The following is a 20,863-nucleotide window of genomic DNA, read 5'->3' on the forward strand; positions in this document are numbered from 1 at the left end:
GGGCGTGTCCAGGGTTCTGACTGGGATCTGATTGGACATCTCAGATGCCACTCTATTATCCTAAACTATGACCAGTTAGGGGCGGGATCTAAGGTTAATTAGTTTGAATGTTGTTAGGCCTACTTAATATTGTGACTGTATTTTTGAATTTGCATTGTTTTCTTTTGTGGTAAACACTTTCTTTTTGAGAACTTAAAGAATCAAAGGTCTATTTAATCTTACAATTAAAAAAACAATTTAGGATACACAGGGATGTTCAAAATTGTAAGATACTGTTAGTAATTAATGTGGGTGAGTAGTGGAGATAAAAATAGTACATAAATGTTATTCAGACATATGTACTTCATGCCACCCCTGCATAACACAGTACCCGACTTGGACAACCCCAGTCAAAAAAAACTCTGGCCACGCCACTGGTTCTTAATGGAGAAAATGGAGCCATTGTGATTAAGTAATTCAATTATAGACTAAAATAACCGAGCAGCAAATGCATCATAAATAAAATGCTATTTATGTGCTGTGTTATCTATAAATAATCTTAATTTGTTAAGTTGTTAAGATGTAAATGTAGGCTAATGGAATAAAGAGCACATTCCAGTCCTGTGAATAAAACACGACACATACAAAACATATAAACTAACACTATAATTGCAACTATCATAGTTGCGAAGGAAACTATAGAGTACATATATAATTTCCTCTAGGAGTAAATAAGGACAGGCCACTGATAAATAATTAAAGACAGAAGTCTTGTATTTCACCTGTGACAAAGGAACAAAGACACATTTGGCTTTGCTCCTATTCAGTTTTCCGCTTGTGTTTCCAGCAGCAGCGTACAGGACAAAGCGTACAGTTCCTACCAGCATTATATAATAAAACAATTAACCCTGATTTAATAGATCAAGTTCCGGTACTTTCATCTAGTCTGTCTCTTAAAAATGAACATTTTATTATTTAACTTTGGTCTGAGGCAGTTTAAGTGAAAGAAGCAAAACCATTTAACAGCCTGTGTATAATCATGAGCTGTAGCTTCTCTCTGTAGTTTGTTTACTGATAATCATTTTAGTAAGAGCAAAACTAGACTGAATCTTTTTTGTATGGGCAAACAAATGTCAGCTGCTGCACATTTTCCACCATTTTAATCGACTGATATTATATTGATATTAATATATAGATAAAATATTTTTCTAAGTTATATTATTTTTTAAATGGCAGACTAATCAACAATGAAAATAATTGTGCAACTCAAATATGGTGTACTTTGAAAAAAAAATGTTTGCAACACAAGTTCAGATTCTGTCAAGAAATCTTGTTTATTAAAACAGTGAATTGCAGTATGGCTAAAAATGTGCAAAACAGAAACCAATTTTAAACAAGTGTGTTTAGGTAAGAACAGCCAAACAAACATACAACGATGATGGCAACACTGTAAACATCAAACAAGGCTCAAGGCAATTGTAGTTGTGTGTCACCAACAATTGATAATTTTTTTAAAAAAGGATTTAAGTGTTTATGAATTTGTAAATCACAGAACAAGCTTGCATGTAGTGTTGACATTCGGAGAGCACAGTGCTGAGATAACCTGAGAGCATTTCACTGACCTTAAAATCACACCGAATAATTTGGTTCAGTGTAGAAAAGAAACTGTTATTACACATTTACAGGTAAATGTGGAAAATGAATCAAATATGTACTGATTGTGGTTTGAAGAAAACAAGGCACACCTTTAGCATATCTTCTGTACACCAGAGTTGGCTCCTATACAGTATTATACAATTAAGGCTTTTTTCTATTTGCATTTGTAAATTTAATTTCAGCAGTTTACATATACAAAAAAGATGATCACAAAGAGTACAAACTTTTAAATCTGCGTCACTGATTGTACAATCTTTATTGAAAAGAAAAAAGAAAATAAAAATCCCAAAATATATCTTAAAACACAGCCTAATCTGCAAGGCACTTGTGCAAAAACTAAAATATGTGCAAAAAATGTGAATAGTTGTTTTAAATAATATTGACTCACTTCCCTGGAATAAAACAAAAATAAAAGTATTTCCAACAGTTCACTTGATGCGGCACGAGGCTCATCAGAACATAGAAAGGCACGTGGGGAAGGTGTTATCTCCGAAATCCAATGCTGCTATTTAAGGGAAGAGTGAAAAAGAAACCAGGCGAGGGAGCAGACAATAGCACCCTGCAGAAATCTAAACTCACTGCTCCATGTGCAGCAAACTCTGATGTAACTTTGTCCTCGCAGCAAATCACTCCACAGCTTTAAAAACATCCTGGCACCTGATGCTCCGCCACAGGCTTTGGGACGTGTAACCCCTGGCAGCACAGGTCTGGGGACGTCTACATGGCAACGTCACTGGATACTAGAGATTTCCTCAGAGGCAGTTCACTTCTGCAGTCCTCCCCCCCCCACCATGCAAAGAGCCAGGAGAGGCACTCTGCCGTCTCCAGGTGTGGAGCATCACTGTGGTGCTGCGGTGCGATTGGCCATAGCAAAGTTCTGCTGCAGCACCACCAGAGAGCTGCGGAGCTGTGAGGAGAAGAAGAACTGACTCAGCAGATAGAATAATAAAAAAAGTGGTGCAAGACCGCTGTGAATTTATGTGATAGACCCCATCTGGTTGTAAAACATAAAAAATAAAAAGCTGCCCCATAGGTTGTTTGTACAGGCAGCAAAATATGACCTATATTTATGACCTATATTTAGACTGTCCCGCCCTCTAGCTGCATAATAATTATGAATGACGGAATGAGTATAAAGCAAAGAACTCAGACACGGGACGGGTGGATTTCGAAGAGTTCGAGAGTGGTGGAGTTCGAACTTTGACCCAGAAGAACAGGGTTTGTATCCTATGTGAAAACAAAAGTAGACAATGTGATTTTAACATCATTGAACTTCTGTGCCTCACGTTTTGATGTTACTACAGTACTGTGCAAAAGTCTTAGGCAGGTGTGAAAAAATGCCAAGAAAAATTGATGCTAGTTTGAAGGGTGGTCACACCAAATATTGATTTGATTTATATTTTTCTTCTGTTTACTTACTTTGCATTTTGTTAATAGATTTTTTTTTTTAAAGAACTATTAACATTTTTATTCTTGAAAGCATTCTTATTTTACAGCATTTGTTATTTTACAGCACAGTACTGGATGTCACATCGTCCACGTAACTACATCCCTTCCAACATTTACGTACATTTATTTACTGTTTAAACTGTCTTTTATATATAAACCTAGATCAGTGGTTTTGTAGCCTAAATTCAACAAAACTGCAGCCTTTTTTTACAAGTGCGAGCCATACATGCATGCATGCATGTTTGTGCTATTTTTAGAATGCTCCGCTCCAAACCGCAAAACGATCATGTGTCATTTTGACAAACGCTCATATGGGTCGTCATGGGTGGTATCGACACACAACCTATTCTGTCGTTTAGGTTGGAGATCTTGTTGGACCAATATGGGATTTTTGAGACAGATACTGATTTTAGAGGGGAAAATCCACTAATTACCGATCAGAAGGTATAACCGATATAGCGATTTAAAAAAAAAAAATGGAATAAATATCCTTTAAATTGCTCATGCTCAGTAAAAGATGTATGTATCTGCTTTCTGACTAGATGAGAACATGTCAGAAACTGCACTGGGCAGTGCAGAATCATCTTCATGGCCAAATTTGAGCAAAATTCAGCCTTTATTCATGAAGTGCATTCCCAGCTTGTCTTACCTGTTCTAAAAGGTTGATGGAGTCTTGCAGTACATTTTTTAGAAGCTCTGCGTCCTCTCTGTTCCTGAAGCCTGGCGCCTGTCTGGGGCCATATTCATGGGCCAAGCTGCCAAACAACAGAAAGAAAGTAGTTATTCTTATGTGCCAAATATGATATTCACATTTGCTCCATAAAGGCAGCAGAACACAAAAACAGAGTCAGTGAAGGACATGTAAGAAGAGGGCTAAAAGAAGAGGAGCACAGATGCAAGACGATGTCACTTACATAACCACAGTTACTGAGGGTGAGAAACAAGCAGTTTCAACACTGAGTCATTAGAATAAGAGCTCTCTTGTATGTGGGCTGCTTAAAAGCCACAGACAAAATCAAGTGGAGGAAGACGAGCCCCTTCCCCCCTCTCCACCCACACACAAAGACTTCTCCTTTCTGAACGATGGTGGCAACTATTAATATAGTTACTGTCTATGACGGATGATGAATCAAGGGGGAAAGAACATGCACATTTCAAAGGCACATAAAGTTATCCGACCTGGCCTCAGTCCTCTCCCTCAGCCGCTGCTTTGTGCTCAGGTACATGCGGTGGGCTACATCCTCCATGGCCCACAACTTGAAAAACAGCCCCAGGTTCATCAACGTCAGAATCAGCAAACTGAAAGAGACAGAAATTGGAGTTTAATCTCACCACTGGTGGTTATAATCAATGCAATGTGTGACTTTGGACAACACGATTCCAGGCTCAACTTGTAATCATTCTACACAATAAAACCACATTGTTACATGTGTTTTCATGTCAACTTACATCACACTCATGCCAGCCACTATTAGGGTGGTGTTCCATCTGTGCGGGCTGGTAACTTCTATGGGGCCTGAAACACAGCAGGACAGGTTAATAAATTATTATAAAAACATGCAGGCTCATTAAACACAGAAAACTTCAGTTGCCGTCAACATTTTGCACTAGTTTGCAACAGTTTCCTGGTTCCCAGTGGTGTGCAACATATTGCAAAGGCCTGAGATATAATTGCTGCCATTTGGTGGGTGTGACAAGGGTACAACCCAATAAGACTGCAACATAACTCCACTATACAGAAGTGACTGTTGTCTGGCTGCAGATTACACACTAAACATTATCCATCAAGGCTTTGTCACAGTTGCTACTACCGCAGTCTCTATTTTTAGTCATTTGTAAAAGTGCTGTAGACTTCACGTTATTAGTTTACTTGAAAATTGTGGACAAACAGTTAATTTAAACACTTTTGAAATCAATACATTTTAGTAGATTGTCATTTTAGTACAAAAATATGCACAATGCACATAAGAAGGACAGTCATATAAGAAGATCAAAAAACTCTTTACCTGTTCATTAAATCTGAAGCTGGAGACAATTTGTCTACCAGCACCTCTAAAATTCACCTACACTTTGTTATATTTGTTTAATCTGTATTTTTAAAAAATGAAGTATTAAAAATGACATGTTGGAGTTTTGTGTCGTTATGTGCTTGACTGTTTATCTGCGACTCCAGAAAGAACATAAACCACTTGAAAAGCCACAACTTGTCGTCTTTATATTGTAGGAATAAAGAATATATTCCGATTGGCTGAGTTTCTAAATTATGGTCAGGGTTACTAAAGTTCAAACAGAAGGCATGTGTAGGAGTTCAGCTCAGACCTGGGCTGTGATGAGAAGCAGGATAGGGAGGAGAGATAGGATGAAAGCTTCAGCAGACAACAAACACACACATAGATTTGAAAGGTCAAGGAGATATCAAATCCTCAGACGCACGGTTAAGGGGGGCAACCGAAAGCATCCCACAAAAAATTGACCAATTGCGTAGGCCTGGGCCGATAATCAATAAATCAATTAATCGCACGATAAATTAAATGAACTCAATAATTTTGCCGGCCTCGATATATCGCCATGCGCATGCGTGTTTGTTTTCCTCGTCTGTTGCCTCCAAGCAGGCTGGATGACAAGAGGGTTCACTCTGTGCTCGATCTCAGCACCTGGGCGCTTTTGTTCCATAGCAGAATGATCGGAGTGAACCCTCCTGTCAGTCATCCAGTCTCTTTGTCTCTGTGGGGAAGGCTGGGCCGCTAGCATTGGCTACACACAGAGTGCAGCAGGTGAGCCTCGTGCGGAGCAACGCGAGGAAAAAAGATGATTGCAAAGCCAAATGCCACAGCCCCGGTGTGGGAATATGTCGGCTTCAAACCGAATGAAAAAGGTGAGCCCATCAACACACGGACGAGCTTGTATGCCGAATTTGTTCAAAAGTGGTGGCAACAAAAAGAGCCACCACAACAAACTTGCATGCCCATCTAAAGCAGAACCACCCGACCCAGTTTTCCCAGCTGGGGAAAAAAACTGCACCTGGAGATGCAGAGCCTTCGTCCCGACAGTCAACACTGGTCGACAAAGTAAATATAAACGCTGTGCGCTCACAGAAAGTGGAGTTTGCTACATCGCAAAATAAATGCTGCCCTTTAAAAAAAAAAAAAAAGTTTGTTTTATTTATTTAGGATATTTAAACGTTCTTAAAATTACAATTACGATGGTAAAAACACTGAGAAATAAAAGTGTATTGTATTTGAAAGGGTGTGCATTATTATGATATATTATCATGTTGACAATATCGTTTATCGGCAATAATTTATGGGACAATATATCGTCCAGCAAAATTTGTTATCGTCCCAGGCCTACAATTGCGTTAAAAAGCCCACCCAAATGGACGGGGTGTGCCCAACCCAAGAATTTGTAATCACTCTGTCTTGTGGTGCCATCGAGATCACATTGCAGAGTCCAACGCTGAGCATTGCATTTGGCTACTATTCTTTCAATAAATGGTTAACTTTATTCATTTGTGTTTTGTAAGACCAAGTTTAGAAAAAAGAACCCAGGTGAGCGGGGAAGGCTCTAAGGCCTCCTTGCTCTAACAATATATACTAGGGATGTCAGTTTCAGTAAATGTTGCTTTCAACCATTAGTGATCTTTAGTGGTGCTGGAGCAAGGCGACATAGTTTAAGCCAAGCAAACTGTCTCCTAGCAGTAGTTCATATTTAACAGACAGAGGTGAATGGTGGTGATCTTCTCAATAAACGTATTCCTTTAAAATCACGATATACAGTGTAACGTAACATCACATACCCATGTTGCCGTCTCGGTGCTGTTCGGGGTCTTGCAAGTACTGCTTGTTGGGCTTCAAGTGCTCCGGCAGAATCCGGCTGTATGTCCGCCTCCTCCTCCGAAGCCCACCGACCTTCCCAGACTCTCCACCTCCTTGATTCATCTCCACTTCCTCCTCCATCAGTTCTGTCTCTGTACAGTGTTATCACAGGTCCACAAAGAGTCAAATATGGGGCAGAATGGGAAGCGTTATGACAGTAAAAACATGTTGTGAAAGGGTCTGGTTATATAGACACAGAATAAACAAGTTTTACAACTGAAAAACACAAACAAGGTTATCTTACCGCAAGATAAAGCGGTGAAATTATAATAAATATAGCCAACACTTATGCCTGTCACAATAATTACTGTATCGACTTATCGTTCAATATATAAAAATGGACACGATAATTTTTTCTGGACTTAATATATTGTCATTTACATGCCGTGACTTTTTGTGCGTTTTTGTGTTGCATTAAAGTAATGCTGCAAATGTTTGACAGGCAGTACAATTTGTCGAAAAAAAACCGATATTTCCCAAGCAGCCATTCCAGTTGTTTGTTATTTTAATAATAAAGTAATATATTACATAATGTTTATTGCAGTGCAATTTTCGTAACAGAGCCTGAACGTCTATTTTATTTTATTTGTTTTGGTTGGTTTATTTATTTAATTTTTATTTATCTAGGATATTTTAATATTTCTTTTCCATATTAGAGTTCCAATGTTAATATTCTCAAGATTTAAAAGTTGTGGAAAAGAATGAACTTATTACGATCTTATATCGTTGTAAAACTAAAACGACATCGATACAATGATACTATCGTTTATCATGATAGTTTCTGGGAAAATATATCGTCCTAAAAAATGGGTTATCGTGGCAGGCCTACCACGGTAATGCACTGATTACGGATAAATACCCCATCCAAACCCACTCCAATAAATACGAACTATCCCTTTAAAATGACTTTAATATCCCTAAAAAGGAGCACTTCCCCTGTGCAAACCCCGCTTTCTGCGTACCCAGCTGTTTGAAATAATCTTCTATGCCGCTCCAGGAGTTTTTGGTGATGAAGGACTTGACCAGGCCCCATGGCTGCTTCTTGTATTTCACATCGGTGTAGACCCTGGCAGCACAACAGACATGTTAAACAGCAGTGATTTAAAGAAAGTATTTTAAAAGACAGATAAATTGATATACATCTATTATAATATCTAACCTGAGTCGACACTTCCGTTTCGAGAGACTTATGATGTAGTACCGATTTTGAGTGTAGAAGTAATCGTGGTAGGGAACGTCGTGAGTGTAAACCTCGGAGTCCAGGAGGTAATACTGACCATCCCTGGATTCTTTGTACAGCGTCTGAGAGATAATTGAAGGACAAATACATGTTAATTCATCTATTCAGGCGTGCACCAAGGTTATAATAGTTTTGGATTTTTCATTAGTTTTAGTCTTAATTTCGTTGTCATTTTTTGTTTTTAAATTCAGATAGTTTTAATTAGTTTTCAGAGTGAGTTTGCTAGTTTTAATTAGTTTTTATTTTTTGGAAAATGCTTAGTTTTAGTTTAGTTTTTATTAGTTTTCGTGTTAGTTTTATTTTTTTGTAATGGGGTATTTATTGGGTTTTAAGATTCAGAAAGGTCACGATAAATTTTGCTTTTATTTCCTTTGTCTGATCCATCTCAGCTCCAATAAGTTTATTAAGTCATAAAACCAGATAGATGAAATAGATTTCATATCAACCAAAAAGGTTAACGTATGAAAAAAGTTGACAAAGACAAAAAATAAGGATATTTTCACTGTAATTTTAGTTAGTTTTAGTTAGTTTTGTGACCTCACAATACAGTTTCAGTTAGTTATCGTTTTTTTAAAAACTCTCATTTTTATTTCAGTTAACGAATATGTTTTTTCAATTCTAGTTTTCGTTATTTCGTTAGTTTTCGTTAACTATAATAACCTTGGAGTGCTCGCAACAATCACACGGATGTAAACACACCTGGTTCTCTGTAGCGGTGGAGAACTTGCCAATCAGAGGGTTGCTGATGGTTATCGTGTAGTTCAGACTCCTCTTCATGTTTCCTGTGGCGTCCTTTTGCCAAGCATTAAAGCTGGCGTCTGAGAGCACAAAGGAAGATTTTAATATTACACACGGAAGCTTTTAGAAGGTGGTGGAATACAGGTGCATCTCGATACATAAGAATATGATGGAAAAGTCCATTTCCACTAGTTCAAGTCAAATAGCCCCAAACAAGTATTGAGTGCATATAGATGGACATACTTTTCAGGGGCCAACATTCCCATACTAAACATACTTTTTAAAATTGGTCTTTTGTAATAATAAACATTTTTTGAGACACTGAATTCTAGGTCTTCATTAAATGTATGCCATAATCAATATAATTAGAAGAAATTAAATAAATTAAGACATTAAATGTTTCATTCTGTGTGTAATGGATCTATATAATGTGTTATTTCCACTTTTTGAATTGAATTACTGACATCAATAAACGTTTCTATGATATTCTAATTTATTGAGATGCACCTGTAATTTGTTTCAGGAAGGCCTAAAAATAATTCTATTTGTTAATTTAACAGGTATCTTACGGGAAAAACTACAGAGCTAGAACAGTAAGTCTTGGGATAAAAAATAAAATTTGTCATTAAAAAAATAAATTGTATGCTAGCTAATGCCAGGCTTCACAGCAGACTGTAGAACATTAAAATTAAAATATTGAAGAAAAAAAAGAAGAGAAAGTGATACTGAAGGAAGAGGGACATGAATAAAAAGTTAAGAAAAATTAGAAAAAAACATCACAATACGTAAGTATCAATATAAAGTTATTTTAATGCCTGTTTTTTTATTTTTCAGTTTAACTTCAGTACCAATGTGCTTTTTTCCAGTACCATATTTGATTCTGGATACCAAACCCAGCCATCACTGTTCTAGCTCCATAATTATTGTTACCAACAGATAAGTAGTAGTGTGTATATAAGGCCTGGCCCTGGTTATGGCTTTAAATTTAGATTAAACTGGTTTAATACTTACTGGTAATCTTCCTGACGTTCATGAACCTGCGGATGAAGCTGGAGTCGGTGAAGAGCAGCTCAAACATCTTGTTGGCGCTGATGTGAAACACCCTGTTTAGATAAAGTCGACCCGGAACTTGGGCTGTACTCACTCGCTCCTCCACTGATGAAGCAGACGGTTTTAGGGAGAGGGGAAAATATTAAACCACAAAAGCAAGAAGCATGAGGTCAAATATCCTCCGGTGCCTCCTCTTACCATCTTCAATGCTTTCTGAACCGCTCTGCTCAGACAACTCGTTCTCGTTGGCGTTGAGGTCGAGAGACAGCGAGGAGCGCTTGGAAACCCGTTCTGGGGCGAGGCGGTCCAGCGAGGGAACAGGGCTGCGCCGCAGGGACGGGGTGCTGCGAGCGTCATCCTGCTGGAGGCCGATACCAAACAATGAGGTGTGAAAAGATTTACACAAGCACAGGTTATGCAATAACAGAGAAAGAAAATGTAATACCGCGTTGGGAGAGTTCTGTGAGCCGAGAGGGGAAGGTAAGTCCTCCCCTTGAGGAGTGGAGGTCTCTAAAGGCCCCTGCTCCATCCCAGGAAGGCGAAGGGTAGGGGGGCGCTCCAGCCTCCCTATAGCCTCATCACCACCAGGCCTCGCTGTCAGGCTGCAGACACACACAGGTGGTGTCAAATTACAGCACACAGACAGTGTGTGAGGATGGAGGTGCAGGTGGGAGTGAGCTTACCTGGTCTGCACGCTCGAGTCTGCTAATATCTGTAAGTTCTCCATCTCTTCATTGCTCAGGCCCAGGTCATACCCATAATGCTGTTTGACCATCTGCCACAACTCACAGCTGGTCAGAGGCTGGAAAAGGGAGGTCACAAAGAAAACATCAACCCCAAAGGCTTGTTTGGAAACCAGCTGCTGTAAATGTCTCATCTTACACAATAAGGACTCTTGACCGATAGAAACCACAACACAAAGTAGGGATGTACGGTACATATTGGGCCAATAAATTATTGACTGATAAAGCTGCTATGCATTTCTTTCGATAATAAAATGACAGCAGACAACACAGCGACAAATTGTTTTCATTTAATAAGTAACCATAAGTATATATATGCAGACTAAGCAGCCACAGGTTTGGGGTTCTATAAAACACTTTTATTTCACACTGTTATTTATTAAATATTTAATACATTGACATGTCTGATTTGACAGATTGTGTCAAGGCATTTATTTTTGAAATTTTAATTAAAATGCTCTATAAAAAGCAAAGAATGTTTTTAAAAAAAATGTAAATGCATAAATAAATGATTATTTAAAGAGTCAGAACTGTTATTTGTTTTTGTTGTGTTTTTAAAAAGACATCACATTTGGTCAGGTTAGAGCTATGCCATATTAAATCATCCATCTTTTCTCACCACATCTCAGGCTTTCTTACTCTCAGGTTGGCAGAAACTAAAATTTGTCAACGTTTTAAAATACAAAAATGTGAAATTATCAGTTATCAGAACAGTAGGCTACTGGTCATGGCAACCAGGTATTTTTCTGTTATCCATCAGTATCGGCTGAAAAACAATCCATATTATGTATCCTTTAGGTAAACAATAGGTTGACAGAGTTTGCAGTAGCTGCAGGTAACCTGGGAACATTTAGCCTCCACACAGTAAACTTTGCAGCCTTATCTCCACGGGTGACAAACGACCTACAGTCCTTATTGTATCTCTTGACTGCTGGAATATTAATTTACGTTTTTGTGTTGGCAACCAAGAGAAGCCCAGTCTCACAAAATTACAACAAAAAAAGCATATGCGGTTCCACATGAGAGTTTTAACTTAAAAACACGGTCTGTATTATTGTAGTCCGGACGGGAATTCATCACGTTATTTACCATATGGAAGCACACGCGGTGTTCTCACGCATCTATAACCGAGTTAGAAAGTTTGAAATCCATCTACACAGACTTTACTTACTTGTCAGAGGACTTTCCCCGCAGCTGTGAGCTTCAACAGGCTGTCACACAGTGAACTGTAACCTGGACGCACATTCAGGAAGTCCTGGATATGAGCGAGTTCAGGGGCGTTTAGAGAAACACGCGCCGCCCCGATTTACACCGCGATAAAAGGTAAATAAAAGCTTGTTATACCTGTCGAAAGTCCGGTTCACTGGCGGTTCAGACAGACTCCTTTGTTTTGACGTGATTCCGTTAATAGTTTCAGCTTCGAGGCAAGCAAAGTGAGCTCTGTGCGGTTTAAAGGCAGCATGTAAATCAGCCCTCGTGGCCACACCTGCTGAGGTCAATGAACTCTTGACGGTGATGTGTTTCTATGCAGGTGTTTGTGCTCAACATCCCAGCAGACTCACTCCCCGCGGCAGGGCTGTCATAGTGCCTACCTATAATAGTCTATTGGAGGCATTGCTGCATGTTTCTCCTCTCAAAAACAAGTTGATATAGTTCCTGTGCGCTACATGCGTTTAATAATCTCTATTCATTCATTTAATTCTCCAAATAAGGATGCTTAAGCTGTGCTGGTACTTTCATTTTTAACTACGTCCCTGACATAGACTACTAGAGGGAAGTTATTCCAGGGTAACATCTTCAGATTCATTAAAGTTTTCAAATGCTTCCAGATCTTCTGCCTACATTTCAACTAAGCTCAACTGCTCTTAGCCTCTACACCTCAATTGACATTTTTAAAGTTGTAATCTTTAAGATCTTCATGAAAGTAAACCCTGTTTTTGATGCTATTTATGGCTGAAATTAGAATTGTCCCAATATCACATCTTCACTACGTGATTAATGTTGTGCCCAAAAGAATTAACAGTAACAATATTATGGATATAGTATATAGAAGATGTGAAAAAGATATAGCAATGCTATCAGTTAAATTCATCTTTAACTTTGTTTACTGTGCGTTTTGTCTCTTTTGATGAATTAATTGCACTCAAAATATGAGTGTAGGGAGGTGGGGAGAGAGTCTGTAACCATAACTGTACTAAAGCGTACATGGGGGCACCCCAGGACATAAGTCCACCATACCTGGACTGCAAATACCCATGCATAATTAAACCATCCAACAGCATTTCAACGTCAACTCCCATACACAGCTCAAATGCAACAACAAAACTATTTCAATTTTTGAAAATATTTGAACCTGTTTAAAGTGTTTGTGCAGTTTTTAGACTACAAAAACTTTCTAGTTTATTACCGCCATAATTTCTTTTAATTTTGTATGTTTGTTAACAGGATTACGGAAAAACTACTGGCCCGGTTTTCATGAAATTTGGTGGAAGGGTGTAGCATAGGCCAAGGAAGAACCCTTTACATTTTGGAGCACATCTGAATCAAAGCACAGGTACATAGATTCATTTTCACTTTTGTTAACATTGCATGATGGGGCATTTGTGCTGCGTTAATGTAGCGTTGCAATAATTGGAAAAATTTGGTTCCCAATCATATTTCATAGCACTGATCTGTTTCCTTTGCTCTTTGTCGTCATGCAAATATTGTAAACAGCTATCAAAATGTCCAATAAAATACAGCATATCTTCTTTGTAGTTTCCATTTTGTTTCAGCAATACAACTTTAAGTTCATGAACAAAGCGAAGTCAGAAGAACAACTTCCCAACTCGGGCCTTGGCGGAGGTCTGCTCTCTCCGAGTAGCATTGAAGTTTATGATGTATTTACTTTTACAGTATAAGGAGTTGCTCAAACACAAATACCGTGACATAGCTTTAGGGGCTGAACTTTTAACTATATCCTTCACACACATGCAAGTAAATATGGTTTACAGCATCTTAGTATGTGGAACAATAAACAGAAGCGTCTGTTGGACTCGTTGAAACCCTGCTGTGTGGAGATCTTTACCCTACATGCAATAGCAGAGCAGCACTGATAACCCCAACGGAAGAGTGGCCAGTATGATATGTACTCTGGACCGATTAGATAAGTGATGCAAAATGGGCTAAAGTCACAGGGCTGCTGGCCCTCTGGCAGTCCAGTTATTGTACAACTGTCTGTGTTGACAGTGTTTGTGATGCATGTGAAATGACTGCAGGTACCGTGGACACATGTGACTGATGTGTGACACAGGGCCTATTGTTGAACCTGCATGAACAGCGGTATCTCATACATGGAGTATGAACACCGTACTGATGAGTGTCTGTAGTTTCGAGGCTGCACTGTACAAAGTTACAGCAGGTGAGTGGAGGAGGATCTTACCTTGTCCAACAGTGTGTTTTGCCACATGCGGAAAACACCCTGGTAACTTTTCTCTCTTGCCGAGAAGGACGTGAAGAAGAACTGCAGGTGAAGGTATAAAGCGTTACACAATAATTGGTTATGTATTAATCGAATGTGGACTAAACTCAGGGTTCTAACAGTATACCTTGTCGGTGCTTGTGCAGATCTGGATGGCATTGGGAATCAGACGGGCTGTTTTCTCCCTGGTCATAGTTATGATGTCTTTTAGGGGTAGTGTAATCTATAAAAAGGTCAAAGGTTAGAAGAATTAGTGCACACATGCTTATCAAAGAATGCTTAAGAGAAAAAAAATCACCTCTTTTATAGCATTACGTTGTCAGATGGATCCTCTAGGAGTTATTTTGTAATGACTTAGCATACGGAGAGGCCTGGACTTATTGCTCACAGCAGCATTGTTGCATCATCATATGATCAACTGGTTCTGCTCTAAGTGTTGCAATTACCATATCTACCTTTCGATTTTTACTGCTGTAGGTTGGCTTTTTTTTTATCTGTTGTATATTATTGCACACTAGAATTGATTGCTTTCGCTTTTGAGGAACGGACACAAAAATCTGATATTTATGCATTCTATTTTGTGTTGCTGAAAACATTCAAAATGTACATTTCTCTACATTTTTAAAGGAACACTTCACATGCAAAACAATCATCTGTATTTGTAACTCAGTCCGTGTTGCCTGGAATCCTTGAAAACATTGTTTTTTCTTGCATGTCTGTCATGATGAATGGAGAATCCAAAAACAAACTTATTGAAGTAAATGGGGGGGATGAATTTAATAACAGCTATATCAAAACATCCATTTAGAAAATCTCAACTCATGCAGTATCCACTTGTATGCTCACTTTACCAAACCATTTGAATGGAATTTTTACTATTTCACAACAGTTTCACAACTACTTTCCATGCTTACCGATGCTCTACTCGTCCGTATGTTTTGAAAGTAGTGAGCATACGAGTATTACGGGTATTCCAAAATATAAAAAGCTTTTGCTTACTGGATTATGTTGCAGAGGTGCATGGGTGTTTGTTAACGGATGTCTGAAATTCATCAAGGTTTTTTTAGTTTATGGATTTTATGTTTACCATGGAGGTATGTGGGGAAAAAACACTATTTCTATTACTCAGGAAGAGTAATTGGTAGACAAATAATAAAAAGGATTTGTTCCTTTAAAATTCTACACACTATAATTAAATAATTAATAAACAAAAACAATTTTCTAACACTGTTTATGAGAATAAAATGTGATCAGTGTGACGTAGTTAAGTCTTAAATTTTTTAAAGAAAATAAATCAACATTATTGAAATGCACAATAACAGAGGAAGAATGCAAATATAAGCTATATGAAAATATAATCTTGCACTATATTTTCTTGCTTTGTCCTCACATATTAATATAAACACAGTGTCCTTTTAGACTGCATACGCTCCTCCTCCACTTTATTATTACCTTGGTACCCCGAAACACATTGCTGTAGAAACAGAGCCAGTTCTCTGCGAGGTAGAGGCGTCCCTGAAGGAGGATGTCTCGCTGCAGGGCACACGGGTAGTCTGAGGAAAAATATATAGCAGGAAAATCAGCCGTACAAATGAGTGTACCTGAGGTGTTCTGTGACATACTATATTTAGAAAACAGGTCACCATATAAAAAGAGTGATTTACCTTCTTTCAGTTCACTTTTTTTAACATACAATATGAAACCACTTATATTTTAAGTATTTGTCTCCAAAGATTATTTAACATTCTTATTTTCCATTTAATTCAACAGGGTAGCTATAAAGAATGTTTAAAATATTGGCCAGTCACCCATTATATCACTGAGACTCTTATTGACAAGGTGCCACAACTGCATTAGGACACATACTTTATTTTATTTCTTTTTTCAGAGTTAAAGTATTTCATTTAGAATAGGATTTAATCCTAGATGTCTGTCTCCCACGTTAGAGCTGCTCACCCTGTAGTGATTTCTTTAATATTGTTTTGAGTTATTTGTCAGACTAAACACTTGTTTTTTTAAATTCCACTTTGGCAACAACAAAATGTAAAATACAACAAGCTGTAAAGTAAGTTTAGCAAAAAAAAAATATAGAAACAAAAGTTAAATTTTAATTGGAAATTGAAAAAATTAAATTCTGGATCTTGGCAATGAATATTATTAACCCAAATCAAATATTTGGATCATGGACCAACACTATAATTACCATGAGAAGCAGTCTCTGTAACTCACCCACTATGAGTCTCTCTGACTCCGGCAGCTCTTTAAACAACTTCTTAAATTCATCAAGCCTCTGTTTGTAGGTCGGCAGAGGAGTCTGAGGTGCTGCGAGACACTGTCCCTGAGGGTCGGAGCTCTGGGGGAGGACATGTGAACTTTACTGATACTGAGAGATTAAAGAGACATAGCATATTTGTTCTGTCTTTGTACATAAGAAACAAGAAAAACTGATAAACTGTTGATAATTCTGACAAGAGATTTAAATAGGTATTCAGAAAGAATTAGATTGAGAAATTTGTTACATCTCCTGTGAGTCTGAGCAGATGATAAACAGCTTTATGAGCCTTTTGGGCTTTGCATCAGAGAGACAGCAATCCCACTTGTGTGAGATGAAACATGGTGTAATGATGGTGTAGTGCAGTGATACTCAACTTACGGCCGGGGGGCCAAATCTGGCCCACGATAGGGTGCTGGGTGGCCCTCGGGCTATTTTCTAATTCACAATGAAGATAAATACAGTCATAATGGGATTTTTTTTAAACTTGGACTGTAAATTAGGTCCTAAAATCCATTTTTAAAAATCTAAATATTGTTTGTTTATTTAAAAAAAATGGATGGATGCCCCAGACCACCTGCGCACTCCCCACCCCACCCACGACAGACCTCCAGGCCCTGAATGTCTTTAAATCATACACTCACTGGCCACTTTATTAGATACACTGGTTCAACTGCTCGTTAATGCAAATATCTCATCAGCCAGTCACACGGCAGCAACTCAGGGCATTTAGGCAACTAAACATGGTGAAGATGAGCTGCTGAAGTTCAAACTTAGAATCAGAATGGGGAAGAAAGGTGATTTTGAATGTGCCATGATTGTTGGTGCCAGATGGGCTGGTCTGAGTATTTCACAAACCACTACTATCTCCAGGGTTTACAGAGAATGGTCCGAAAAAGAGAAAATATCCGGTCATTGGTAGTTCTCTTGTTGATGGCAGAGGTCAGAGGAGAAAGGCCAGACTGGTTGGAGATGATAGAAAGGCAACAGAAACTGTCATTTTGCAGAAGTGACCCCCAGGCAAAGCAAGTTGAGTATCCCTCGGGTGTTGGCTCAGATCAAACAGACTTGGCTTGATAACTGGAAGGTAGTCTGCTCAAGTCCCCTCACAGAGTGTGAACTGGTAGCTGGAGGTGTCAGTTCACCTACTTGGCACTGCAGACGTGTCCTTGAGCATTCTGATATCACTCCACATTGATGCATGTGTGTGTGTTAAAGAGGGAAAGTTCACCCAAAATCAGGAATACATGTACCTTCTATCTGTAGTGTTATGTATTAATCTAATTACTTTGGTAGATCATAGAGATGTCTGTCTTCTCTCAAACATAAAAGAACAAGATGGCACTTCGCTTGTTGTGCTCAAAGGGCCAAAAAAAATCATGACCCGATTACTTGAGAAAAGCCACAGACCTTGTGAGCAATTTCATGTAGGAAGTACAGTAAAAAGAAAACAGTTCCTACGTGAAACTGCTTACAACAAGGTCTGTGGGTTTTCTTGAGTAGCAGGGTCATGATTTCTTGAAAGACAAAGTTTTTTCAAATATATATCCTCTGACACTTTGAGCACAACAAGCCGAGTGCCAGATAGTTACTTCATATTTGAGAAAAGAGACCGATATCCTTAACATTGTTACTTTAAATCAAGAATAATAACAGAATGAAAACCAAGGGGGCACATAAAGAACACCATCATTATTCTATGAATGTGACCCACAAGAGGGCAGTCAAACTGTCAAAGTTTATTATTAATTATACTAGAACAGCATGATTTAAGTGAATTATATATTTTAACTGGGACGGTTCTGTGTAGTTTTTTTGTTTTTTTTTACCCCTTCTTCATCAGAGCTCCACCTGACATCCACAAAGGATGCTGACTCGTCTGTGATGTCATCACTGCCCACTCCTGACCGGTTGGATACCTGGTCCATCTGCTCTGCTGCGCTGCTCAAAGAAAAAAAAAGTGCTTCTGTAAACCTTAGCGCTGTGAGAATAGATAATTCAACAATCAATGATCCAATCTCATCGATGCAAACCGAAAACATTGACAGTCCTACATATCATCATCTTTAAGATACAGCCTTATTTTGAAATTCCCACTTTATATTTATTCATACATAGAGGCATTCATTTAACTATGAAAGATTCATTATCATCAATGCAAAACAGTGGTGGAATGTAACTAAGTACATTAACTCAAATACTGTACTTAAGTTTTAAACATTTTTTATGTACTTGTACATTACTTGAGTATTTCCACATGTTACTTTATACTTTTACTCCACTACATTCAGCTGACAGCTTTAGTTACTTTTCAGGTCGAGATCTACCATGAAAAAATACGATCAATTTAAAATGATTACACGTTTCTACATTAAACCAAATAAAAGTATATTAAGTAGTTTAAATGAACTGTACCTGGACAACAGTAAAATGCTTCTTACATAAATATATTAAAAAATGTTTTTCGTTTTGCATAACAAGTACTTTTATTTTTTAAACTCTAAGTACATTTTGATGCTGATACTTTTACTTCAGTAAGTTTTGAATGCAGGACTTTTACTTGTTGTGGAGTAAATCTGCAGTATGGTATTAGTAGGCTACTTTTACTTATGTAAGGGAGCTGGATACTTTTTCCACCATTGATGCAAATTAAATACATAGACATTTTTACATTGTATTTGGTCTTGTCTAGATGGTAAAACAAATCTTAGTTTATACATCTTTTATTTAAAAAAAAAAAAAAAAAGAGATTGTTTTTGATTTGAATGTATGAAAGAGCTCAGAAATTAAATAGTCATCTAATGTTGTAGTTGCATTTTATGAGCTAAAATAAATGGTCTTAATATTATATATATATATATATATATATATATATATATATATATATATATATATATATATATACACATATGATATTGTCTCATATCAATCACAGAATGGAATAGAAATCATATCATGTCAGATATCAGCACATACGGTATTGTTCCTAAAAAATAAAAAATCGATCGAATATCGTGATGAAACTTCCGATTTACAGTAGGCTACTGCTGCAGATGGATGTTATAGTTTTCTTTATATCCACCAGTATTATACGGGATAAGAGACTGGGTTAAAATAATAATAACGTGAGTCTTATGAGAGCTGGTCTGAACTGAATGTCATGCAACAAGGATATTCAGCAGCACCTCAGGGGAAGTCATTATCACTGAGACAGAACTGGTTTGACCAGGAGGCTTTAAACTGGAGGGAAGTGTAGTCATGCCAATAAACAGAACCCTATTCACGTAGGATTATTGTTAAATGGAGAGGTGTCGTTAAATTATTGATTAATGTCAAAAACCTCAAAACATTTGTCCAAATTGAAAGCGACCTAATGCCACCCAAAAACAAAACAAAAAACATGTCCAAACTCTTTGTGCGTGCGGTCAGATGTGTCGGCTGATAGGACATAACTATAAATGATAAGTCAAACTAAATCAAAGTGATAAAAGCTGGTTATCAGATGTGCTGAGCCGACAAACATGTGCCTGAATAGTTTTACGCGCAGCGCCATGAGCACACAGGCGTGCTAAGCATGTCTCCACATGCGGGTTACCTGTTGTTGTCAGACACTTACCTGGCACGGAGTGGACCCAGGATTTCTGTTCTGCTGTAAATTAGTTAAAAATAGAAGCCAAGGAGAGCGCCAGTTTGTCCAACCCAGCTCTGAAGCTCTGCTGCTGAACACGAATGTTGTGATCGTGCGTCTTGTTGCAGGTGCATCCCATCTGGCCAGGGGAACATACCTGAAGGGAGTTGTCATCTGATCGGTGACGCTCATTGGTCTCCACAGAACTACTTGATGGCTCCAAAATCACCTCCCTTTAATCTATTCAGGGCATCCATTTGTTTGAAAGCTATTTTCAAGCTCTTACAGCACCTTACAGCTATGGTAAATTACATATTTGTATAGATGACATACAGTCAGAGGTGGAAAAAGTATTCAGATTACTTACTTAATTAAAAGTACTAATACCACACTGTGGAATTACTCCACTACAAGTAAAAATTCTGCATCCAAAACGTACTTAATTACAAAAGTATCTGTATCAAAACGTTCTTAAGGTATCAAAAGTAAAAGTACTCTTTTTGCATAATGGACCCACTCAGATATTGTTTTATATTCCAAAATAATATTGGATTATTATTATTGATGCATCTGTGTAAACTGAGTTTAAATTTTCTCAGAAAGAGCTCATTTTAACTACTTTATATACTTTCATGAGGTTTAATTTTTTGTTTAATCACTTTAAATTTAAATCTCGACCTGAATTGTAACTAAAGCTGGCAGCTAAATGTATTGCAGTAAAAAGTACAATATTTGCCTCAAAATGTATTGAAGTAGAAGTATCAAGTTACATA

At 37.8% G+C, this 20,863-nt stretch overlaps 1 protein-coding gene across 1 annotated transcript; it reads right to left on the bottom strand.

Annotated features, from left to right (window-relative positions):
• Positions 1–1,294: 1,294 nt before the first annotated feature.
• gramd1c (GRAM domain containing 1c) lies at positions 1,295–20,244 on the bottom strand. The gene is given in 20 exon segments (XM_059327225.1): positions 1,295–2,542; positions 3,734–3,839; positions 4,264–4,383; positions 4,534–4,600; positions 6,881–7,051; positions 7,922–8,025; positions 8,119–8,261; positions 8,899–9,017; positions 9,949–10,092; positions 10,186–10,348; positions 10,433–10,589; positions 10,671–10,789; positions 14,152–14,232; positions 14,318–14,413; positions 15,643–15,743; positions 16,420–16,543; positions 18,292–18,403; positions 20,079–20,120; positions 20,122–20,183; positions 20,185–20,244. Coding segments are annotated over 20 exon segments (2,145 nt in total). The 5' UTR covers positions 20,230–20,244; the 3' UTR covers positions 1,295–2,473.
• Between the last annotated feature and the right edge of the window lie 619 nt (positions 20,245–20,863).

This window comes from Centropristis striata, chromosome 23 (genome assembly GCF_030273125.1).
Source record: "Centropristis striata isolate RG_2023a ecotype Rhode Island chromosome 23, C.striata_1.0, whole genome shotgun sequence".
NCBI classification, from domain to species: domain Eukaryota; kingdom Metazoa; phylum Chordata; class Actinopteri; order Perciformes; family Serranidae; genus Centropristis; species Centropristis striata.